Source organism: Prenolepis imparis, unplaced genomic scaffold (assembly GCF_030444845.1).
Source record: "Prenolepis imparis isolate NDT839.2.m4 unplaced genomic scaffold, iyPreImpa1.0 SCAF_4, whole genome shotgun sequence".
NCBI classification, from domain to species: Eukaryota; Metazoa; Arthropoda; class Insecta; order Hymenoptera; family Formicidae; genus Prenolepis; species Prenolepis imparis.
The window spans coordinates 15895691-15921802 of record NW_028141162.1 but is presented as its reverse complement, the minus strand read 5'-3'; the positions used below and the strand labels follow the sequence as shown (position 1 = coordinate 15921802).

The following is a 26112-nucleotide window of genomic DNA, read 5'->3' as shown; positions in this document are numbered from 1 at the left end:
AGATTGAATGAATAAAACAATGATTTTATTTGTTATGCAAATTAAGTAGACCTTCCGTACCAACGAACGAATGTTAAGCTGTATGTCACAATTTCTCTTATATTTTTGTTTAACAAAATAATTTCAATATAAATTATATTAATATAATTTCACGTATGATTTGCGATATTATTCGATCTCTCCATTAAATTTTTTTCACGTATGTGTGACTGCTTTATTTTATTACTTTTATTAATATATTAAAAATCTGATGTTTTATATATAAAAATCTTTTTTGTAATAGAATTTTTCTATACAGTGGCATAATTGTAAAAAGTTAGCATTTTTGCGAAAGTGTCGCGAACTTGGAGACAAAAAATCGATGTGCGATAATGATAACGGGTACATGAATATCGAAAGAATTAAAATAAAACGCTCTTTGCTGGCTTTTAACGCATTCGTGCGTGCATCGCATCGATGCGCCGGTTCTCTATCATGTCTCCTATATAAAGGATCGTATACAGAATTGCTCGTCCTATCATCCCTGCAATCCTCGAAACGTGGACCCGATCTTTGCTTAATGAAACCATATTTTAATCGATTTTTTTAACGATTACACGTGCGATAACACACATTTTAGAATATTTTTTTTACTTATTAATCGCAGTATTTTTTTTTGCATTTAACTCGCCTAAAAGTGTCAGATATAAAAATCGCGAATAAGACGAATCTCGAGTGTTTTTCGCGCATTTTTATCATTTCACCGAATCTTAAATAATCAATGGATATTTATGTACAAATCTTTAGATCTTGACACACCCTATACACTGTGTCTACCTGCGCGTGAAAGAGAGAGAATCAAGTTTCGCGCGCTCGTTTGTAGTATCAATCTTACAAATACAGACTTAAATTCGCGATGTATCCGTGCAAGATACTCTCGCTGTATCCTGTGTCTATGTATACGTGAGTGTTTACTTGTGTGTAAAAAGCAACTTCCTTCGGTTCCACGTGTTGGGTTGACGAGAGGGGAGACGACGAGCCGAGAAAGCGGCGGTGGATGAATGAATGAATCTTAAGACAGTCGTGAGAGAAGCGCATTCACGAAATCACGAATGCGCCTTTGAGAGACGACGCTTAAAGGATTTCGCGGCTTCTCCTCATCATCGTCGTCCTCGGAATTGTGTGCATCTCGCGATTGAACCTCTTCTTCGTAGCTTCTCTCCGCGAATGCGTGTCTCTTTTTTATCTCTCGCAGCTTCTGCGTTTTGTGATTTTTTTCGCATTTTCTCTCGTATATATAAATTATATACATGTCTCTCTTATATATATCTCGTCGAATTTGCCTTTTTTCGTTTCTTCTGACTGTTGCTTTCTTTTTATTCTCCGGATTTCAATTATCCTCGACTCTTCGGTGATATTGTGATATTGTGCGTTTGCGAAAATTTCGGAAAAGGAGAGGAAAGAGATCAGTTCGACGAACGAATTGATTAAAAAATGAAATTTTTTAAATGTGGAAATCGTGCATAAATTTTCCTTCATCTCGAAGATGAAAGTGACAAAAAGTGCTTCGAGAAATATATCTTCTAAAAAGTTTTAATGTACAAATTTTTTCTTGTGCTAAACACTTTTATATATATTTTATATATATGCTAAAATTAAGTAAAAATTATTCTAAACCGCTGTAACTTCATCGAACGAATTTGAAGAGTACCTATACGAGAAGCTATTCCGAAGAAACTTCTCTGAATAAGCCGAAATCTCGAGGATTCGAGGAAAGGAATATAATACGTACGAGAACAATAAATTTTCGTTGATTCTGCTCGTTGGAAGATCAATCACTTTCGATCTTCCGTAAAAAGGATTTGACTCGCTTTTGCAATTAATAATCTCAGGATAACATGGAAGTTGCATCTAAGAGACGGCGTCTTTGGCAACCGTGGCGTAACATCGATAGTCTTCGATTGGTTCGTAAATGGGAAGGTATGTTAATCTGTAAATTGCGTTGAAAAATGACAGAGAACTCTGAAAAAGTCTAAAACCGATGCAAATTGAATGAATCATAATCTGAGAAAATTTAAAGTAGAATTTAATGATGAATTAGAGATGTTTCTTTGCTACAATTTCGGTCTCTGGTGAAAATTGAATGTATATTATTTGATAAAAATTAAATAATTAATGATATATAAAAGATCCAGATGTCGAATGAATGTTGAACTATCTTGTTTCTCGTGTTAATTTTTGGGGAGTTTTGATAATTTCGATTCATTCGCTGGATAGGGCCAGCTATATCTATTCTACAATTTGATAAAGCAACAAGAGCTCATATGCACGTTTGTTAATTATCAGCGTTTGTTACTTATCGAGAAGTCAATCGATTCGCGGAAGAAACCCTCTCGCTTCGCTCACCTCTTCGGTCCATTCATCTTTTCCCTACGTGTCTCTAAACCAGTTTCACCATCTTTCTGACGATCCTCTCACGGCTATTAGGCACTTCCTGCCTGTCCTGGGAACCGGACTCGTTTTTATCACCCTCCTCCTTCGTCCTCTTCCTGCCCTTCCTCTATCGATCGCAGCAAAGGGTTGTCGTTAGATCGGTTTTCCAATTCTAGATATCTCGTCGCGAGGAAGTGGGCAACCCTCGGCGATTTTATAAATTGCGATAATGCGACCCATTGCAAGGACACGCCTAGAACTTTGTATTTCATTTTTTTTATGACGTCAAAAAATTGTATCCCGTGTAGAATATTAAAAGCATTAAGAATGAAAGCTCACCGACACGAAAAGATCGGTATTGTACTTGTCAGTATTAAAAAAAAAAAAAAATCATACAGATACGGAAAGAACAAAAATTTATGAAGGCTCGTTAAATTATTATTTTTTCTAATTTGACTTGCACTTTTCGTAATTAAGTTTTGACGATATTTTCGCATCCGGTAGCAATGCAACATATACATATAACATTTTATTTTATTTAAAAAATGTACTGAAATAATCAATTAATTTTGTTTATGTGACTTCAGGCTTTTAAGGATATACATATTATACTTTTCATTCAATATATCGACTGTATCGAATATCGTCAATGATATGCGCCAATCAAATTTGCTCTTTTCCTATATGCTTATACTGATTTATATGTTTTTTATTGCCTTCGAATATATTTACAATCGGAGTATTTCCTATAGGTCATCTATAGGTCGCTACCCTCGCTTTCATTCTGGATTTAGCTGTAGTAAGCATGCGTAGCATTCCTCTTTCGTTTCACAGTATGAAACCAAAGCGTCGGGAAAAAAATAAGTTAGTGTTTCTTCTCGGAAAGTCAGAGCACATCCTCGCTTTAAAGTTGTATTATCGAATCGTGTCGTGCTATAATCTTATCTTCTTGACTGCGAATTATCATCTCGTATTATTTGAATCGGAGCGCAAACGAACGCAAAAGAACGTAAAAGAAATTCGATTCCGAGCAGCGAACATGGCACAGGAATACAACAATTACATCAGACCGAGCGTGATTGGTATAAGAGAGATCCGAGAAGTAACATAAGATTGTTCAGATTTAGAAAAGTCGATCTTGATCATCTCTCCGTCGCTGGTACAATCATCGAGTCGTTAATCCGTCATTTTCACCGGTGATGTGCGTTCACAGTTGCATCTTCGGTGTCCTTGTGTGTTGCAGAGGAGAGACCGAAGACGACGAATCTGCATCGAAAGCCGAGCAGCGCGTGGCGCAAAGACCGTAGGAGAGATCCCATTCAGAGCGAAGCTTTGGACATGTCGGCTGCACGGCAGCATCATCATCTCAGCAGACCAAGTGTGATCGTCCCTACGATGCCGCAAACCGGTAAACATTGCCGAAGTACTTTCCTCAGCTGAAAAAAAAAAGATATTAGTAATAGATCATACAGTTACAAAAAAAAAAGAATTCGTGTTTATAAAATTTTCCAACTATCAAAGGATAGAGATACCATTTTTTAATTCAATCGATGAGAAGAGGATAAACTTTCAATGTTAAAGAGTTTTGACGTTGAAAGAAAAAAATAAATGCAAGCATTTGTGATATCAAATTGTAAAATTTTCAGTGACGAAATAGAGACGCTAATTTCAATTTGAGTTATAATATTATAGTCTCGATATTGAAAAAAGATATATTCATAATAGATTCAAGTTCTATATATACTTGATATAATTTCTTTTAAAGCTTCAACACAATACACGTTGAAATCGAGATTTAATTATAGAGCATCTTAATATTTAATATTTACAGGGGAAAATTAAATTAATTATTGAAAGCAAATAAATAATAATATATAGTAATAAATAGTAATGTAATTTGCGTTAATGAGATTATTAAAATAAAATATTTAAAAAATTTGACTATTATAATTTTATAAGAAGAATCCGATAAAACGCTTTTAACAACAAACATTAAAACCGAGATTTAATTATAGAGCATCTTAATATAAATCCTGATATTTACAGAGGAAAATTAAATTAATTATTGTGACAATAATATATAGTACATATATAGTACTAAATAGTAATTCTAATTTGCATTAATAAATTATTAAAATAGAATATTAAAAAATTTGATTAGTTGTAAAAAAAAGTTCTCTGTTATTATGGGTAAACAAAGATCGTCTCAGGAAACGATAAAGATTATGGCCTTACCGTCGTTATGTAATGTCCATCGTTGGTACAGTTTGTATAAACAATGAATTTATTGTTGTCTCCGTGTTTCGCACTGTTCGGCATTTTTTACCTAACTGCTGCCGACTTAACAACGGGTATTCTGTGGTTAAGCATCTCGCATCCCTGATCTCTATTGTCGTCATAGGGGTGCCTGCGTTCCCTGACAATGCAACGCCCGCTGCACCGATATTGTGCAGATGTGAGGCCACTTTCAATAGGAATATACGGTTAATTCCGACGTGCATTCCTTCTCTACTTGCAGACTTTCCTGAAACATTAATCCTCGTATTAGTCATGCATCTGGAATTAACACGATATTCACAAACACGGATATTCCGAATTACATCGTGATGACTAGATAGATAGATTTAATATTCATAATCGTTGATTTTATTCGAAACATAAATATTTCTATACTCTGTTAAAAATTATTGATTAATATTTTTAAACACGATTAATATATAACTAATTTCTGAATTTATGTACATCTCGATAATAAATAGATTTGTTATTTCCTTTAAAAAGAGGATGCTGCAATTTAAAGATTTCAATACTATCGAATTATTTATTTATATATTCTCGCGATGTTTTTTCTTCTATTTTAATTTTTTTATGAATTTGTAATTTATATGTAATAATTCCATAATAAATGTTATACATATAATAATTACATTTAATGATAAATAACATATATTTAAAATAGTTACATATAAATAATAGAAAATGTTACAAGTTATGCCATACATACAAGTTTTTTACATCGTTTTGCTATCAAAAATGCTACTTTTATTTTGAATTAATTAACGAAAGGGTTTGCGTTTGTATTTTTTTCAGGAACCACGGTCGAGGACACGGCGGAGACGCCTACGCCGACGGCGATGCCTACCGCGACGGGTGGACAGAGGACCGGGATCAGAACGGCGGGTGGCGTCAGCGATCCCGCGATCGACGAGCACTTCAAACGATCGTTGGGTCCGAAAGAGTACGCGGCTGTCTTTAATGCCACTACCGACAAGGAAACCGGCCTGAGCGGTAAGTAGATATTAAAAATTTATCCGCGCGCGAAAAGAGGGTAGAAGGGTAGATACAACCCTCTGAGAGAATCCAACTTTGAGTCAACCATGGATGATGGTACTTTTAATAGTCCGGGTTAGACTCGATCTGGATTCGATTTATTACTTATGAAATGTGGTTTTTACAATTTCAACTTTCTATTGGCAAATGATTTATGAAAAAAAAGACATATGTGAAATTAAACGATTTTTTTCTCAGAACGAGAAGGTATTTTTATAATCTCGATTCAATCAAATAGATATAGGAAATTGATTATCGGAAGACTTGTTTTACAAGATTTTCATAAAAAGTAAAAGTCTGGAATGTGCGATATGCAACAACGATCATCAAGTAGACCTGTTTGGTCTGTGTCGAATTGGTTCCCTTGACGGTCTAGGTTGAACCGATCTGTCTTATGCATTCTTATGCATTCTGTCTTATGCGCAGTTGATGATCACTTTGCGAAAGCGCTTGGCGAAACCTGGACGAGGCTTCAGGCGAGCAATCCAAGCAAGGAGTCCACCTAACCACCGGAGAAATTCGCCAGGAATCTTGTCGTCATTCTTGTTGTCGTCCTCATTGTCGCTTGACGGCTATCGTAACCCATTCGGGTGAAATCGTTCCAATCTCGCTCGTTAATTATGCACTAGCGATAAGTCATTACTGATAAGAGTTAACTGCATTCGCGCCTGTATTCGAAGAGCCCGCACATGGAGAAGTAAAGCTGAAATTAAGAGTTTTTTAAATAAACGTTGAGCTGAAACGTCGAGAGTTGAATTGTCAGGTAGACAATTCAGGTAGACAATGTATGATAATTTTTACAATGCAACTCCCTTCGAATTAAATTTCTACTCGACATTTAAAAAGATATAAGTCAATAATGTTAAAACAGATGACAGATCAAAGTCGGAAGACTAATATTAAATATTAAATATACTTTCTTAAAATTATTGACTCACTTTTATGTGAATTACATCTTTTGTTAATAAAATTACGTTATTCGTTTATAGATTTACCTTTATTAACTTGTAAAATTATGACTTATATTTTTTTCACATCCAGACTCTTTCGTAAAATACTGTTTTAATTGGTACACATTGCATTGTATAAAGAGGGTATCGAGTGTCTTTGATCTTCTCATTTTTCAACTGGATGCTCGTTGTCATCGCTTTTTTGTCAGACACGTGAAAACAGAAGAAGACATTGGGGAAAGGCTGGTCTGTTGCACGCTACATTTTGTACGGTGAGTGCACCACGCGAACGAATTTGATATTGTTGTATATATATAAACACGTACTCCCTTATTACGCCATCGCCACAGTCATTACCATATAGTTCCAAGTTATGTATGAATATAAAATTATTTATTATAGTGTTTCATATATTCCTCGCAAAATACTATTAAGTTTATATATATGTACACATACACACAACATGCATGTATGTATGTATGTATACAGAGAATGTCCTATATAAATAAAATATTTAAATCGATAAATTATATAAATCGATATTTCTTGCAAAAAAATAAGCATTTTTTTTCTTTGACAATATATTTTCCTTTTTTATCAAAAAACAAAGTTTGATATCTTGTATTCGTGAACACAATTACTAGAAAGAGTTGAAGTTTTGTTCGTTTCGTCATATTTATGTCAACTCAAATAAATTTTCTTCAAGTCTTTCATTTTATATATTAAAATATAAATAAATTTAATTATTTATTTTAAATTTAATTATTATAGAATTACCAAAACTTTTATATAAAGAATCGAAAAATAGTACTGACAAATGCACTGAATTAACATATTAAAACATAAGATATCTCGAAAACGATGTCTTTCCAAAAATTTTGCCAAAGGAAAAAGATATTGATTTAGATCCTACCTGCATAGGAAATCTTGTATATATTTATATATACATATGTGTGTGTGTGTGTGTGTATGTGTATGTAATGATATTTATATAAGCGTGTATGCTACTCCACAACATACGCTCAATAACAATGATACATTTCCTTCTAGTATATATAATATAAATAATTTTAATAAAACAAACAATATTTTGGGATTCGATTGTATGGTTGACTGGATGAATGCCTGATACTTAAATCAAATTTTGTCTTCAGGCCTCTTAATTCAATTAATATATAACTGATAAAACTGATTTGATAAATTTAAAGATTTCGCGTGAAATTAAAAGATTTCTAATTAGTAGTTAGAAATATTTTACAGAATATTTTTTCATGATATTCTTTACATATCATCATTTCACTACAGACACATATGTCTGACAGGCAGAATAGTTTAGGCAACAAAGCCACTTTTAATTCGTCTCAACTAGGGGGATAAAATCATTGTCCACGTCTTATGAGTGTATATTGTAATAATAACAATAGTTATACTGGAGGAATGAAACGCGCGCATAAGAGGGTTGGTGAAAAGAACCGTAATTTAATAATAAGACAGGACACACCGCACAAATAACGTATAAATATTACGTCTTCATATCGGTAGTAATGCCGTACTAATGGCTGTAAAGATAAAAAAGAAATATGTATAGATATGAAAAAATGATAACGATGATGTATGAAAAAGATTAAAAAAAGAAGAAAGCCTTTAATTATTCTCACATAGTTGCGTTAGTCTCCCCGTCAAGATTCTCTCCTCAAGATTTTCCTCAACTTTTAATCGCGCACCCTCGTAAAACACACAAACGATCCCGCCTTGCTCCCTTTAACTCTGCCGAATGCTAAGAAGAGTAGTACTGATTTCTAATGGTGCTAGGAAGTCCAGTTCATACCCCAGCACGCACAGAAGTCAGTACCTCTACCTTCTTATATGCGCAAAATTCTTTCACTTTCATCATCGCGATGTAAAATGCGCGTCGCGGGGGGAGTTTTTAGATAGGATTAGCCAACGAAGCCTTACGAGATGACGCTATCTCACCGGAGAAAGGTCAGGAATCCGCGAAACAAGGACAAACGTCATTGTTATGCGTCGAATATTAGATGCAGAAAGAATTCGCGTCATGTCTCTTTAACTCAATTATTCAAGCGATAATTACATACCTTCTTTCGTCTCCGAAAATTACGGAATTTTAACGGTTTCATCCGATTAAAGAAGGTGAAGCCGGGGCGATTCTTCGGGGTGAATAACACGGAGAACCAGCAGAAACATGTGTTCCAGGTACGATTACAAGATAGACCCAAACGCGATCTAGGCTGCCCTAAAAGATACACTTTTCCTCCTCGCAATAGGACCTTGCTATTCGTAGGTGGGCCCAGATAAGAGATGGACTGACTGTCCCAGGAGCGCTCGGATGGCTTCCTATATGCAGGCGACCTGTTCACTTGCCGTAAAGCAAAGTGGTAACTTAATATTAAAGCTGAATATAAGTACGGTAATTCCACACTAGAATCTAAAGTTGTAAGTCTACACCTTATATCCCGTCTGCCCCCCCTTGTCCTCCTTCACCCCTTCGTCACCACGTTCTCAGTCATCTCCGGACCCCGTTTCTCTCTTACTCCAGGGTACCTGGAGCGTAATAACGCGACAGGATACTAAATATCGGCTGTTCTCTCTGTTCTAAGTGCAAATTGCCACCGTCTCCTCTGTGTACTGCAAAGTACTTTTGTTCTCGTTCCACTCGTGATCTCCTTTCATACTCTTTTTCTCCCCTTCCTGTTCCTCCTCTACACAACGGCGATTTTTTCTTTTTTTCTTTTCGTCTTTTACCATCTGATTTTTTCGAAATACAATTCGATATATGTAATATCGATTATGTAATATGGTTTATAACAGGAAATACATACATATATATTGTTATACAATATTCTCGAACACAAGGTTTATTAAAGCTGCAATTTTTTTCAAAAAATATAAGAAAAGTTTTCTGTATAGTAATAGAGACTTAATTTTATTTAGTAATATATTTAATAATTAGATTATATAATATATTTTGAATATCTTCAAAATAATCTATTAAAGCTTCTATCAGTTTTGATTAATTCAAACATACGTGTCGATGCAGAATTAAAAGTTTTTAAAATGCACGACTATATGTCTGTGTGATAAATTATACAATAGTCACAACAAATCTCTCTGCTTTTTTGTTTAGAAAAGCGAGTGCAAAACAAGTTTAGCCTTTCATTGTCTTGGAGTGATTTTTAACGAAATGAGAGACAGGTGTTCGCAAAGTGCAGCGGCCTTGAGACTAACAATAAGATCGGCTACATTATCATTTACGCATCTTTTTATCCCATTGTTCATAACGCAGATATATTTCGATATTTTCAAACGATTTAACGCGCATTAAGTGTACTTGATATATGCTAATTAAATTAATTTTCTTTTTGCTTTATCGATTTTCTATTGATAAAAAATTCAGAGAATTATCTTTTTAAATATATATATCCCCCTAACTTTGCACTACAGATTATATATATTGATATATAGGAGAAATCGTTAAAGATATTGATAGAGAGAAATTAATTAAAGCAATATAAAATACAAAGTATACAACATAATATGCATTTCCCAAATTTTTAAAAAGTATTTTTTCTTCAAGTGACTTTTTACTGTCGGACTTGTCGTTTGAGAGTTTCCACTCTGTATTTTCACCCTGTTCACAGTCTGACTTGTAGTCGGTTAAGGGGTGTGTCTGGATAAGGGGGATATATACGATTTCGGAACGCGTCATCCTCGATAATTTATAATTAATTGGGGCGAGTGCCTCTTTCGGGACACGCAGCTGGAAATAGGCCAGTAGATCGTGCATTGGAGCAGATGCTCGCGTAAACGCACATTTTCCAACAACACACGCAGGTGTTGCTTGGCATATTGGAAAGTGTATTGACCGGGTAGGAACGAATCCGAATTTCCTGCATCCTCCTGCATTCGAATAACTACACAGAGAGAATTTTCTCTTAGAATTTACCCTGAAAATCATGGTAATCGTGAGACAATATGGTATGGAAAGAATTTTTTTTTATGAGAATTTCTCTGATTAATATTAATATTTATCACAATAAAAAATAATATCTATCACAATAAAATATGTTTGATTAATTTTACTAAACTATATAGTAAAATTAATCAAACATATTTTATATTTTATTGTGATAGATATTATTTTTTATTGTGATAAATATTAATCAGAAATTCTCATAAAATTCTTTCCATACCATATTGTCCACGATTACCATGACTTTCAGGGTAAATTCTAAGAGAAAATTCTCTCTGTCTATATACATATGTATAGTAGAATTGTTTTTGTCCTACAAGATAAAATTTTAATAAAAGGTTGTCGAAATCATCTGCTCTAACAAGAGCATTAATTTTGTGACTGAGGCACGGCTTTGAAATACTTTCGTGCTCAGTTTCCGGGGTGTAATAATTTGGAAAGTTGTCCATAATTATTTTCAGATAATATTTCTTTTGTATGAGAAATATGAGTTAATGAAAATATCGAAACACTAATAGTTTCTATTAATTATTATTTATCAGCGTTGCAAAAATAAATTTTGATTTAATCCATAATTCATTGTTGAAAAGTTTGCTAAATTTTTCTAATATTAGATATAACTTTCCTACACTTCTTTGCAATCATTATTTTTCCTTTCTCTTCTTTCAAAAACTTAAATATGTATATTTGTTTCATTCTGAATGCAGAAAGTTCAATTAAAAAGAATAAATCCGTGGTCGATTTTTCTGTTTAATGTTTTGTAAAATCGACCAACATATAAAATAATTTTTTCGGATATTTACATGTCGATTGGAGATTAGATCGATAAGCAGAGGTATCGAACACACCAATCGGATATTAGTCTGTCTAAAGTCTCGCGGAGACGCTGATTCTCGCAGGTTTATCTGAGGTCTCTCAGGCGTATCTCGTTTCTGAACCAGATCCGGCCAACCGCAGATCGGCGTCATTTTTCCATTTTCTTATTCTTTTATGTTACTCGCGACACGTCAACGTCGGTATAAAAGAAGCTAAAAACAAAAGAGAAAGGAAATATCAAAAGGAAGTTGCGAGTCACAACAAAGTCGAAGAATAGAGGAGAAAAGAAAATGTGTTTCATCTTCTCTCTAATTGTAAGATCAGAGCTCCCTCGAGACATTATGCTCGCACGATCGAAAAATATAATATAATTAAATTGCCTTAACATTGATCAGTTAATCTATGGATGCTTTATATACGTGATGACTTATTGAGATGAAGAAAGAGATAAGAGCAGCTAAAGTAACCAAGGACATATAATGAAATCTGACTCATATGATTTGAAAAGTCAGACCTGAGAGAGTATAAGCGAAACGTGATGATAAAACTAACGATGGAATGTGCAAATATTGATTTTAAGATAATTGAGAATCAATATAGGACTATAGATTCGACGAAGATAAAATATCCAGAAATATACATATGTAGAATTATAGAGAAAAATTGGTATATTTGTATACATTTTTTACAGGCACATTATATGTAGAAAAATCTATAGATAAAAAAATATATAGAAATAGAAGAAAAATTATAGTTACAGTAGAGAAATAGACTTAGGTAAAAACATAACGTTATGCGTCGCGTTGAATTTGCGACGCCGCATGCCTTGCATCGAAATCCCCGGAGTTACCCCCTGTACGAACTATTCAATACGCCCCCGTGCAGGCGCAGACCGAGTCATCCTGTTCCAAAACATCCCCCTACGAATCTGACCGATTATTATTTCATGACTTTTTGACAAATGGGCTATAATCCTTGATCCTTCGATTACGAGATGCGGATCAATATCCTGCTCCATATTCCCCTCTCCTTTTTTATCTGTCCTCCATCATTTTTCGTTTCAATTATTTGTTCAACTCATGGAAAGAAAAATATTCTTTTTCACCATTTTCTGACATTTAAAACTCGATATATTTTTACAAGGAATTCTTGAACGAAAAAGTGTATTAAAAAATCTGATCTGACCGAGATTATAAAAAAGGAGCGTAAAGAATAAGGGCGCGTCTATTTTTTTATCGTTTATTTATACACGTTGGAAGAAGATCGATTCCAAATTGTCGAAAGAGTTACCGGATAAAAGAAAGTTAGTTCCCCGAGAGCTTAGGATGCGTCATGCAGACTCCATGCGTTGCATATGTACGAATTTTTTTCTCTCGCACACGCATCGCATTTTCTGAGTCATACCGATCCTGCGAATGGAAAAGTTCGCCGCTGTTTACGCGTAATCGATCAGTACGCATCCCTTTCTTTTGTAATCCCATTACAACGCCTGTAACACGCGCCACAGGCTTCGAACGGGAAAATCCTTCGAATCCAAGTCCTTACACAGTTGAAGATTTACTCGCGTATTTATTCCCGTAGCCTCATGTAGGTGCATTGTATGTAAATCGCGCGTGCAATTATGCGTAAATATATTACTAATATCTTTAAATTTTTTTTAGAATCTCTCCAAGTCTCTTAGTGGTATTTCTGATTCTATCAATACTTGTTACACATCTCTTTTTTTCTGTTTTTATTGTCTTCGTTATTTCAGCAGCTAGGCAAATAAGTAAATTATATATATAATTTATGCGTATATAAATATATATTATAAATTCTAATTTAAATATATACTCACTGATTCAAATATTTCTATAAAAAACCATGGCACAAGTTTAACATTGTTTCAACCTATTCAACTTTCTACTATGAAAATAAAAAATTATTACGCACATATCAGTACAAGATATATTACTTAAAAAAAAAAAAAAATGATATATCGTATGTTTTTGATGAGCACCGAAATATTTAGAAATTGACACTGATTATCTCCATTGAAAGCGACGCGTGTTTTGCAACGCGAATGATACTCGCGGGTTGATTCACCCTCCGTTTCTTCCATTCATTCCTACATCGTTATTATACCTCGTGGCGGGAAAACGCGCGGCCGCGTCGGTGGAGGGTATTTTGCTCTCTAGATTGTTTCGACGCAATTTCAACAAGCCCTCGTTCCAGATTCGATCTCGAGGATACGAAATGTCGGATTTCGAAATTTCAATTTTGCCAGAAACGTTCTCGTAAAATAAATTTCTATTAATCGAGTATCGTATTAAACGTGTGTTGATGATTTAATAAAACGTTTCAGTTTTTACATACACAACGAAATGCTCTTGCAAAATTTTAGTTTGTATAATTATTATCGTGATTTTTAAAAATAATTCTGCTTAGGAATAAGGATCTTTTGTATAGCGATTTTTTTAATTGAATGTTTATATGATTTGGAATTTTTAATTTTCAATACTTTTTATCTTGAAATAAATCTTGATTAAATAGCTAATGAGAAAATGAGAAAATAGCTTTCTGTCGTAAAAGAATATGAGAAACATAATTTTATTAGTTTCCTATATTCAGAAAATTGATATTTCATATGCAATTTCTAATATTATCTCACAAATAAAAAATCAATCTTATTCCAATTTACTTCTGGATTAAACATACGAATAAATTTTTCTTCGATGGAACAAGCAACGAACGTCAGAAATTAAGAAACTGCATAAAAATTCCAGACAACAAATTATTTAAAAAATCGATATAAAGATGTTTCTATAATTTTTTAAGCGTTCCTTGGACATCTTCCAGATTTTTGACGTGTTTAAAAATTTTTTCTTAAACATTGCACTCTTAATGAAACGATTCTTCGTCGGAAATCGCGCGCGGAAATCTTTTCGCACTTTGCGGAATTTTTACAAACGACGCAGACTCTCGTCTACAGACACGATGTATAAATAAATCAAAATTCATATAATTTATGTGATGAAGATCGCGAGATGTCCTTCGAAAATGATTCGCGTATTCAGGACGCACGTTTTCACGTCGAAAATCGCGACGATTTTCCAACGGGGCGGGAAAACTCGGTTGACCCGAAGATGCGGCGCGTCTTCCACGCCGGGAAAACACGCGACGCGGTTAACACGATATCGAGGTTTCGCGACAGCGAGGGTACGTACCTCGGACACGACTGATCGAGTGACCGAGGGGGTAGCATCGCAGGATGTATCCCTCCCCATCGCGCGGGAGCGGATGCGCGCGCGCGTGTGTTTGCACATTCACGTATAAGTTTACACGCGTGCATGTCCGGGTGGTGTACTATATACTACTTTACGTCGTACTATACCCCGATGGAGGCTCGTCCCCCTTCGAGAACGAGTCGGCTGAGGGAAGAGAAGTGCCAGAGAGTGTGTATGTCCCCTTCTCTTCTCTCTTCCTCCTCGTCATACGACTTTCTTTCGCCTCTCTCTCTCTCTCACTTTGTATCCCTCTGCTCCCCTCGCAAAAGAGCGTCCCCCTTTCTTCCCTCCAACCCCCTTCGGCACGCTCTCGCGTGCGTGAATCATGCATATCGATTTTCTTTCGTTAGAGTAAGCGGGGGCCGCACAGTAGTCGCTCACGTATGGTCGCTATTTCCCTCTCCCTTCACCCCCCGTCCTCTTTCTTTTTTTCCCCCCTTCACCCCTCCTTCCCCCTTTTCTTTCTGACAGAGAGAGCCCGGGGGCCGCGTTGCGCCACGAGCGAACCCCCTTCTGAAAAAACGCATACGCGGTACCTGATTCTTTTCGCACAATGGCCCGTGTTCTCGCTTTCCTTCTGCCCCCTCGTCCCCCTTTGTCTCTTTCTCTCTTTAGCCACCCTCCTTCTCTTCCTCGCGTACCCTTCAACGCGTAGCGTTGCGTCGTGCGAAGCTCTCGACGCTCTCTGCCCTTGCCCCTTCGACGATCATCGTTCCTTCAACCCCTCTTCCCCCCCACGACGCTACTTTACGCCCCGAAATAGCCCTGTCAGAGACGCGTGCAGAAATTTGAGAATGCAAATGCACATGATCTCTCAGACTATTTTAATTCTAATCTCTCTATAGTTTTATATTTATTATATGATGCTACATTTTTGTCATATGCCGATAAATATAAAAATTTTTTGGAAAGAAAATTATATTGCACAATTTTTCTAAAAGATCTCTCAAAAGTGCAATGTTTATCGTTATTGCTGAAAAATTTATTAATTTGGAAAAAATAAATTTGTCATTTTCCGTCCAGACGGCAAATGTATTTTTAAAAAAATCACGTCGATTCGTGAAGTTCTAGTTAAGAGAGAAGCGGTACAAAGTACGCGACTCGGGGGGATGATGTTCATGGCGGACGCACTGGTCGCCCCTCCATTTCTTTCTCGAACATCCCTTTCTCCCTTTTTCATCCCTCGTTTTCGTGGTGGTGGTAGCCGCCGCGTGCTCCTTCGGCAATAAACTTCTTTTGTTTTCGAACACCCTCGTCTATTGTCGTTCGTTCTTTCGCTTCTTTAGGGGTCCGCTTGAACCAGCGGTCGACTAGATTTAACTAAGTAAGCTCGAAACCAAAAAACGTTCACTTAAGTCATCTCGACTTATAGTTAGCCGAATCATTATGAGTACTTAGACTAATTAGATGATGATACATTCTAACTTGAGTCGCAGCGCACAATTTATCTTCTTGAAGACTCGAAAAAATTAATCCAATTTTCGCAGTTTCAAGATTGATTGTTAATATCATAGTTCTGTGATAAACTTTGTTCTTGGTTTCTTTACGAGTTACATTGAAACTTTAAGAGAGAGCACAATTTCATATAAATAATTATATAATAGTATTATGATAAAAAAAGAGAGATATGTTAAAATCAAATATTATCGCCAGTTTTATGCGCATATTATATATATATGTGATATCAAAGAATTTATCTATTGTCTATTGTATTTATTATATCTATTGTATTTATTTATCTACATATTATATATTTATCTATTGTCTAAATAAAAATATTGGGAATTATATATGTATATCTATCGTCTATCGAAATAAATGTGGAAACGTTTAGGGATAAAATTAGAAACTCCTACCCAAGTTATAAATAGTTCCTTTAATAAGTGAACATGATAAGTGTATGGCGTTTTAACATGAGATAACTCTATATACAGACGTACGATGGAGTAATGTATAACAATTTTATACAATTGTGTTTTATATTTTCGACGCGAAGGAAATGCCCTTCTAAATTTTTACAGATCTTCGAAGAACGCTATCGCTAATTGTTAATAATTTTTCGCCGATAAGAGTAAGTGGATACAGAGATAGGTGCTTACTCGACCGCGAATGGCACGAATAAATTACCGAGCATAATTTCAACATAAATAATTAAGTATAACGTCTGCGATAAATTATATTATCTGTCTAAATTGATTGCATCGCCTTAACAACTTAAGTAAATTGTGATGTTTAGTGTTCTCTTTACATCTACGTAGAAGTGTATATTATAGTTTCCCGTTTTTCGTAAAAAGAATAATTAACTAATTATCCGGTGTAATAGCTTAAAATGCAAGTGGAATGTTTCCGTGGACCTTATTGCATTTCCCTACGAGGTAATCACAAGGAATTCGTGAGTTTTTTTATTTTGTTTTATATTATTATCCTACATTAAAATACCGACGAGAGAATAGCAGACTCGGTTACGTAATATCGATATTGAAATTCGTATATCGTACTTTTTGGCCACTAGATCACTTAGAATAGCTGCACACATTGCGGAAAAGTTCTATACCACTTGTTTTTTTTATTGCGCCATCAATGATTATTTTCAATATATTTTAATACGAGAAAACGATCTACCTAAGTGATCTAATAAGAGACCTCTAAGAAGAGAGAAGCCATAAAGATTATCTTTAATATATTTTAGTTTTTAAAATAAAATGTTGAATTAATTTTTATGGATCTAGAACATCATCTTATTTTAAGAGCAAGTTTACTTATTATTTATATATTTTTTATATCAAGTTTCAATGTAATTAAATGAGACAATTTCTTAGAAAATTCAATTTTAGGATATTTTCATTACGTTATTCTATTTAAAAAGATTTCTGGCGCCGATTAACTAACAACTCAATAGGATGGAACTTTTCCAACATGCGCATCGTTGAACGTATAAATCGAGATATGAAAGCGTATAACTTTCGTTTTGTTCCCTGTCGGAGCTGTAGGCGCGACGGGTGTCCGTTACAATAGCGTACATATGTATGCATTTCGCATCGCGATTCAGAGGACTGTTTTGAAGAGAATAAACGACATTCAGTAATCTCAATAAGCGTAACGATTGACATCTCATTAACCCATTGAGCTCGAATAAACTACTATTAGCTTTAAGTCGTTGAAATATTGAACTAACGCTCAATCACAGCACAGATATTTTATAGAAAGTCTGCATTCAACAAGAGCTTGTATTCAATAGTTTGTATTTAGAAACAGAAAACGACAAAATAAAAATTTATAAAAAGCAGGATTGTGGATACAATCTATAAACTCTTTAACACACATATACATAGTATATATATTAAGTACATGTTACAATTAGCATTCTGACATAACGCTACGTTCTACAAAATAAAAGATAAACAAGTAAACAATTTTTTCTTTGAAAAATAGGAGAAAATATTTAATTCCACGAAAATTGCGATATTTGTGATTGCTCGCGTTTCTAAAAAAAATAGTGTTTTATCAATTTTTAAATGTTTCGTCGTATAAAGATAAAAAGAGAGAAAAAAAAACTAAAGATAAAAGTCGAATAAGAGCTCAATGAGTTATAGATGCAGATATTTTAAATATGTTTCTCTTATATTGGACACTTTGCACGAGAGTGTGTATTTTCTAAATATCGTAAATCTCTAAGCTAAAGAAACAATGTATCTTCATTCAAAATTGAGATTCTTAATCTTACTAGTTATTTTGACTGTGCCGTCGTCCTCGTGTACTATTGCATCCGGACATCAGTCCGTTCTGCTCTTCCATCAGGATCTCGTTTTGCCTTTATTCCTTACCCTCGGTGAAACCGAATACAGTTTCCTGAAAACCGTCACTAGATTGTTTTGCGGGAATAGAGTCTCCGCGACACCCTCCAGCAACACGTATAACAGTCTTCTGTTTAATACGGGCCGCTGAAACAGTTCAAACACTCTCAACAACCCGCGTCTCGTTGTCTCGCTACCTATGATATGTTTCAGTTCGTCCGAAAGACACGAAAGCAAAGCTACTTTAGCTGCCACTCGCGTTCTGTTCTTCATTTCCGTGTCTCGTGGCGGTTTATTTTCGGCTTTCACACCGTTCGGCCAGAAGCTGTTCCTGTAAACACGCGATTAATAAAAATAATAAGAATTAATAAAATAAATAATTTTATAACTATAAAAAAAGAATTAAAATTATAACAACTACTTACTTGAACAAGCGTAAATATCCCGCAACTTTCGACGGGCTGGTTAAGAATGATACATATTCTACTATTCTCCTATTAACTATGTCCCCGAACATCGTGCGAATTATTTGACGTAACAGTGTTATAATACGTCGCCTTAGCCACTGATTTCGTACTTTCAAATCAAAGATCTCGTCCATCAGTAATAACATAATTCGCAATGGTATGTTGTCGTCAGTCTAAAAATACACATTAAAATGATTAATTAATGCAATGATTAATTCGACATACTAATATCGCGAACGTGTGTAAATACCTCTGTATCGAGACTGGCGCCGACTTTGGTGTTCTCGTAAAATATACTCGTCTTTTTAGGATTGCCGAAAAATTTGCTGAGATTGTCCATCACGCCATCCACCGTACTTAACATGTTATCTGGCATCGTTTTGACTGCCTGTGTAACGTTTTTCATGGACGTCTTTAAAGGATTCATTAAAGTATCTATCTGTAAAATAAATATTCTCAATTAGTTATTTCCTTATAATAATAATTATTATTAAATTATTATTATATATATTATTATCTCTCTCTTTTTATATATATATTATTATACTCTCTCTTTTTATCTTTACACGACGAAACATTTAAAGATTGATAAATATATATTATTATTATAATAAAATATTAATATCAAGATTACAAGTTATAAATATAAGTTATAAATAAATTATGTACAATTTTTATTAATAATAATATATATATATATATTTTTTAATTACCTATAAAAATTTGATTTATTTGACCATATAAATTAAAAATTCTGCAATATATAACTTACCGTTCTCGATATCTGCCCGCCGGTGACTCCCTTGTCATAATCTCCTTGCTCCAAGAAGGCTAATAACAAATTCTGCAGTCCCATGTGACCATCAACGATTGCAGGTTTCGTGAGTTGACACAACCAAGCATTCAACATCAGCATTCGTCTTTCCAACACGGTGCGCTCCATGTTGTGAAAAGCCTTTTTCGCGGGGAAAGGTATCTTGGCCAAATCGTAATACTTCTCCTTGATTTTCTGATGCAGATCGTAAAAGTCGGAGTATCGTCTGTAAATGTGCCACTTCTCCTTGTAACCCGAGTCGTAGTTTTTCGTGACCGCTACGGCGTATATGCCGTACGTTTTCCCGCGATCGTTGACGATACCGGTCTCTATTATCGTGGCAGTGATCTCGAAGCGGCCCTGCTGTAGTTTTTTAATTGCATTTTGATCGTAGTTGTTTTCGTCCAACTTGACAAATTGTTCCGCGTTTGTTTCCACGTAAAACGAAACGTCTTTCTTCTCGCCGATTTGCTCCATCTCCGGGATGGATTCCTTACGAGCATATTTCGCACTCTTTAGATTGCTGTCCGCGTCAACTTCGTCGGACGCTCTATCTTCGTTCGCCTCTCCTATACTTGCTAAGCTCGACGAGGAATTCGATTTCTTAGTGCCTTCCTTCACGGTTAAAACAGGTTTCGTCGTGTCGTTCGTCTCGGACAATTCTTCCAGAGTGTCCAATTCGTTGTTTGTACTAGACAAGCTGATGCTGTCCAAGGATTTTGCATCGTCTTCGGAAATTGGATCTTTCAGCAGATCCAATTCGGCGAGCAACTTGACGTAAGCTAGCGATCTTTTGAAGCCCGGCAGGAATCTGTCCTCATTCTGCAGCTTTTCGTAGCAGCAATTTCTCAGCTCGTCGAACCAAGTCTCCTTGACCGACTCCGTCTTCATCTTGGTCAGCAAACTCTTCACCAGCGTATCGTCCAATTGCAGTTTAGGCGATGCTTTGTCGCTGAGATATTGCTGGTAAATTTTCATGGCCGCCTCCTTCAGATTGTCTAGATCCGCGTTCTTGCGTTTAGCACCGATCACCCCTGAACCGCCGGACTGAGCGCTCTGGATCTTCTGCAGTTCTATGTCCGATATTTGTTGCTCGGCCGAGACTCTCCATCCGTAGATATTTAGGTAAAAGAACAGGTACGCCTCCGCATTTATGGAGGTCATGTAATCGATGAAATAACTGAGGGCGATATTGTTCTTCAGCAATTCGTCTAACGGCAAATTAACTAATTTCTGACCCGGAATGAGCAATCTGTTCCATTCCGGTTGAGCGCCGATCCCATCCGTTTCTGTTTCCAAGCCCTCCTGCATACCGATAATCCTCGTTTCTAAGATTTTTTTCACGTAAAGCAGACTGTTCAATTGTTGCTTCACCGATAGATCATCGTCTCCGCCCGAATCCTTCGAACGTAAATGTGCTATTTCTTTACAGATTATATTTTTCGTCGCCATTAATTCATCTAAATTGTCTGTTATTCTAATTACTGTTAAAAAGATATCACTTGGTAAACTACTCTCCTTAGTACACTAAAACAAAAAAGAAAAAGATCAAAATATTACATATGATTTAAGTAGGAAATTAGTGCTATATATATGAGACGTGATAAAAAAAGTGAAAATAAATAATACGAATTTAATAATATTCTCTCAAAAATAACATTTTCAGAAAGCTTTAAAGTTAAATAAATTAAAGCTCTCGAATTTGTAATTAAAAAATTAATCAATGAATTTTACATTTTACTGTTGTACGTACCAGCCATATACATGCCTGATTAATGTAATCAGGATCGGAGAACAGATCCAACAACGGTCTGATTATAACGTTCACTAACAGCTCTCTTAAAATAAATCTCACAGTCAAACAATCGAAATCCGCTTTGGGTAGCACCAGATACAACAGGATCTCGGATATCTCACTCAGGAATTCTAATTCCTGGGTGTCGTTCGTGCATACTAGGTCCCTGCATATCAGATTATTCTCCATCTGTACTTCGAGATCAAAGAATATCTTCTCCAGCGATTCATCTTCCTTCTCTTCGCCAGATGATTCGATCGGCTCGGTGAGCGACGATAAGTTGGGTATATAAAATTTCGACTGTGAATACCAGGATACATCGGTTTCGCTCTTGTTCCGGCGATGAGTCGGCGTCTTCTTTGGCGTTCCACCCGATGTGCTCGAGCTGGCGCTATCCTTTTGAATCCTATTCGATCGTAATTGCTTCATCCTCGCGCTTGCTTGTCGATATAGCCTGACATGTGAAGCTGCATCGTCAACGAGTCGCGTAGTCAAGTACGGTATCCAATCGACGCTCTTGACCCTGTTTTGTACATTGATATTACATAGAAGACTATTTAATCGATAGGAAATAATAGTGATCATTTCTCTCATATTTCTTTATATATTGAAAATAAATAGTATAGTATATATATAAAAAGGAAAACGTATCTAAAATGAATTTAATAAGATTGAAGAAATCTAGTAAAATATTCCGATTCTGTGATACAATACATTAAAATAATTAATAAAAAACTTTTACATATTTTATATATACCGATTTGCGACATTGATGGCGATTTTTTGAGCAGTATCTCGAACAGAATAGATGAACTCTTCATCATCTGTAACAACACTGTACCATGGCTCCACGTAATCTCTGATTAAAAAATCTAAGATTTCCTAAAATAACAACGGATGCATTAAGCTACTTTCCAATAATCAGGAGAAAGATCGAGTCGATATTGTTTTATAAATATTGAGTATGTACTTGCAGGGATTCATCAATGATACGGCTACCAGTTATTCTTTTATCTAATGTGAATGTCATCCTCTCCCTAGACAGATCTAATATATACTGAAAATAAAAAAAAAAAACATATAATATTACATATACAATATTACACATATACAACATATAATATTACAAATTATTCACAAAAAAGATTTCGCCTTTTATACAATATTATTCGCGGCGATCAAATTATTTAAAAATCTCCAATTACCTGCCGGAACTTTTCAGTCTTCTTAGTTATATCTTCCCTTTCAGACTTAATTACATTGTTGAGATTCGGTGAATACGTTCGATATATACAGATCAATGTCCTGCAACAAAAGATCCCTCTATTTTTCACATATTCTCATTAATTTAATATTTTTATTAACTATATCTCATATATCTTTGTGTTTCTAAAAAAAGAAAAGAGCCTTGAGCTTCTCTTACCCTAAAATTAACGCAAGCAAGCATACGAGGAGTTTTGCGACCGTTTCTACTCCGAGGATGTAAGCAAGTAGAATCGCGGCAGCTCCGAGAACGCCATACAATGGAACGTTCATCTGCAAAGATAACAATCTATTGTAGGTCGATGGATTGTTACAGCATAACTTTCTGGAGTTCGTACAATCGCGTATGCGGTGTAATTATCTCGAAAGAGCGCCAAGTCGCGCGTAGATAATGCGGGACAAATGTACTGCTAAGACTTTTCCATGTGACGCGATGACAGCTTATCATGCACGTCTGTTAAATAGTAACTTATCACTCGAAACAAGGAAACAGAGAAATAGAAAATGAGAGGGTAGAACTTAACGATGAGTCAGTAAAAAAATAGATAATCACAGAGCACAACTTCTTAGGAGACTTGGTAGGAATTGATAATTTGTGCATCAAGAATAAAATAGAATGGAAGCTTAGTTTTTTTTTAATACTCTTTAGATACAAATTAATATTTTATATTAAATTGTTATATTCTGTAACAATGATGTATAATATATTCGTACAGATCGCAGTATATAAATATTTATAACTTTATTTTTAACACAATTAATTTTTTATATGGAAGATTAGAGAAATTCGAAAGAGATGATGTAGAGGTCTATATTTATCCTAAATAAATTATCTGTAGGAAAAAAACTGGTGTCTACATAATAAAAATAATACATAAGAAAAATGTATGTCAAATAAAACTTACAGATTAGTTTTAATTTAGTTTTGGCAATGTAATACTCTATATATCAATTCTATAAGAAAATTGTAGATTAATTGACTATTTATTTATGATATAATAGACATGTAGTTGTTCAGATATAATAACTTTTATTATTTATAGATTACTTAGAAAGTTGATCTTCTTGGGAGAAATATTCTTAGAACTCTGAAAAGTGTTTTGATAAATTTGATTTTTAATTTTTTATAATCTTATCGTGGACATAAATTTTTCAGTCATTATTTAGTCTGTTTAATATATGATTAGTTTATTACATTTACATATATATTATCAAAGTTTTTAATATTTATATAAAAATTTGTTCTATATATTAATACAATAGAATATTAATAGAATATAAATTTTGTAATGTTAACACAATGAACAAAGAAAGTATTAAATTTAATTTTTCCGCATGTAAACAAATCGGGAAATATATAACAGTTTGCAATAAGGCTTATCAGGCTTATAAGTCGATTAAAGTATATTATTAAGTATAATAATGAAAAAAATGATTCATATTAAAATTTGTTCAAAAGAAATCTTTTTCCAGATAATAAAACACTTAAAACACAATAAGAGTCAAGAGAGATATAACTCTGAAGAGATATAAATCTTCAAGATATATCTCTGTTACAAGAGTAATAAAAAACCTATGACAAAAATGCAAAGCGCGTGTTTTGTGATAAGAAAAGAACAGATTACGAAATAGATAATAGAATATATATACCTTTTGTTGTCATGTACTCTTGTGTGTATCAAGATCAAACGCTCTCTCCCGCTTCATTTTTCTCACCTTTATTATACATTCGCCTCTTTATTTTCGACAAAAATCGATCGCACTTGACTCGCTATTCTTACCGCAGGTGACGATTGTTGTCTTGAACTCCGAACTTAGATATCTGTCGCGCGTTCCTCTCCTCTCCCATATCTCAACGCGTGCACAAACAACACACAATTGTCACACTACTGACGTATGGTAGGCGCGTGAAACGCGACTAAAGCGATCGCGGGTCCGTCGAATCACGAGACCCGAATGACGATGACTCCGTCATCGGATGAAACGCGCGAAACGTAGAGGTACGGATTTGTCATCCGAAGAGGATGACGACGACGTGTCGCGCGGGCGAGGATTTTTTGTACTTTTTTTTTTCTCTATTACGCCTACCTTTGGTAGTTGCTCGACGGACCGATTGTCGTCGTGCATTCGGCAAAACGCATATTGCAGGTCTCGCACGGAAAGTGCTCACGCTCGGCCAGCTGGTCAGCTAAACGGCGCTTTATTTACATCCTCGCAGATGGTGCGGCTCGGTGCGCTGCTGAGCGATACGTCGGTCGACATCATGTCGTCCGATCCTCTCGTCGCGCGAGGCGAGTCTACGCGACGTCTGCCGCACGCGAGGCGCCGCCTGGCGGCGAGCGCGCGAACTAACTACTGTCATCTTTCGCTATCGACAGGTTACACTGATTTCTGCAATACCGATCGGTATCGAGACGCGATTGCGGCGCGCATGCGCCTTATGACGTCATTCGTGCGAAACTTCACTCAGTTCGTCCGGTTAGGTTGGGCGTCGTGTTGAAGCGTTGTCGTCCGTATATTTATCGCGATTTTTGCTCGCAATAAAGTGATTTCGTGCGTGAAACCGGGACAATCAAGCGGACAATGGGACGAATTAAGCGAGGGACAACGAAGATGTACGGGCATTATTGATGTAAGTAATTTATCCGCATCTGCGCGTTGACTTTCCTTGTCGCGCTACTTCGGGCGTCGCGTCTGAATCGCTCTGCATCTTTTTCGCGATGTATTATCTTGATCGAGGAATCTCTTTCTCTCGTATCGTATTATTGATATATGTATATAATATTGAATAAAGACAAACAAATTTCGATAAAGTTTGGATTCATTCATATTCGTATCGCACTTATAGTCAAGCCATCGAAAAATCAGCGCGGCGGGCGGAAGTGCTTGTCGATGCGCGCGCAGGCGCGAGTCGGTGCGCGGGAAAACGCTTGTCGACGCGCGGGAAGTGGGCTTGTCGGGGCGCCATGTTGAAATTTCCCTCGTTCCGCGCGTCGCGTCGTAACGTGATTGTCCCGGTTTTTTTGCGATTATTACTCGTTCAAAGTAATCCGCGGGTGTAATAAATAGTGTCGCATCGAGCGTGGAACAAGCGGCGTCGAGTATTATTATCGTGCGCGATAGCAAGTGTGTATTGAGACCTAATATTTGTGTTTTTCGGTTTAGCCGGTTCACGCGTCGCGTTCGGTCGCAAGTATAGTGATTCGTGTTCATT

At 35.5% G+C, this 26112-nt stretch overlaps 3 protein-coding genes and 1 long non-coding RNA gene across 6 annotated transcripts; 1 reads left to right on the top strand and 3 right to left on the bottom strand.

Annotated features, from left to right (window-relative positions):
* The first annotated feature begins 1644 nt into the window (after positions 1 to 1644).
* Positions 1645 to 8340, top strand: LOC145935549 (uncharacterized). The gene is made up of 4 exons (XM_083037013.1): positions 1645 to 1959; positions 3656 to 3820; positions 5503 to 5700; positions 6169 to 8340. The coding sequence occupies exons 1-4, from the start codon at positions 1878 to 1880 to the stop codon at positions 6246 to 6248; spliced, it is 525 nt and encodes a 174-aa protein (XP_082893139.1). The 5' UTR covers positions 1645 to 1877; the 3' UTR covers positions 6249 to 8340.
* LOC145935550 (uncharacterized) lies at positions 3753 to 8910 on the bottom strand. Its single transcript, XR_014425249.1, has 3 exons — positions 8789 to 8910; positions 4648 to 4936; positions 3753 to 3848 (listed from the first exon to the last, which is right to left on the bottom strand). It is a non-coding gene; the product is annotated as an uncharacterized LOC145935550 (long non-coding RNA).
* Positions 8911 to 9688: 778 nt separating this feature from the next.
* Positions 9689 to 11669, bottom strand: LOC145935207 (uncharacterized). The gene is made up of 2 exons (XM_083036325.1): positions 11487 to 11669; positions 9689 to 10624 (listed from the first exon to the last, which is right to left on the bottom strand). Exons 1-2 carry the CDS (start codon positions 11649 to 11651, stop codon positions 10436 to 10438), a joined length of 354 nt encoding a protein of 117 aa, XP_082892451.1. The 5' UTR covers positions 11652 to 11669; the 3' UTR covers positions 9689 to 10435.
* Positions 11670 to 16579: 4910 nt separating this feature from the next.
* LOC145934871 (sorting nexin-13) lies at positions 16580 to 25187 on the bottom strand. Of its 3 annotated transcripts, none has more exons than XM_083035688.1 (10): positions 24987 to 25187; positions 23059 to 23171; positions 22841 to 22940; positions 22606 to 22692; positions 22393 to 22517; positions 21594 to 22158; positions 19799 to 21367; positions 19277 to 19465; positions 18985 to 19199; positions 16580 to 18890 (listed from the first exon to the last, which is right to left on the bottom strand). In XM_083035688.1, the coding sequence occupies exons 1-10, from the start codon at positions 25023 to 25025 to the stop codon at positions 18560 to 18562; spliced, it is 3333 nt and encodes a 1110-aa protein (XP_082891814.1). In that variant the 5' UTR covers positions 25026 to 25187; the 3' UTR covers positions 16580 to 18559. The 3 variants fall into 3 exon arrangements, with proteins under 3 accessions (XP_082891814.1, XP_082891815.1, XP_082891816.1); XM_083035689.1 differs by lacking the exon at positions 24987 to 25187 and adding an exon at positions 24549 to 24965; XM_083035690.1 differs by lacking the exon at positions 24987 to 25187 and adding an exon at positions 24680 to 24965.
* Between the last annotated feature and the right edge of the window lie 925 nt (positions 25188 to 26112).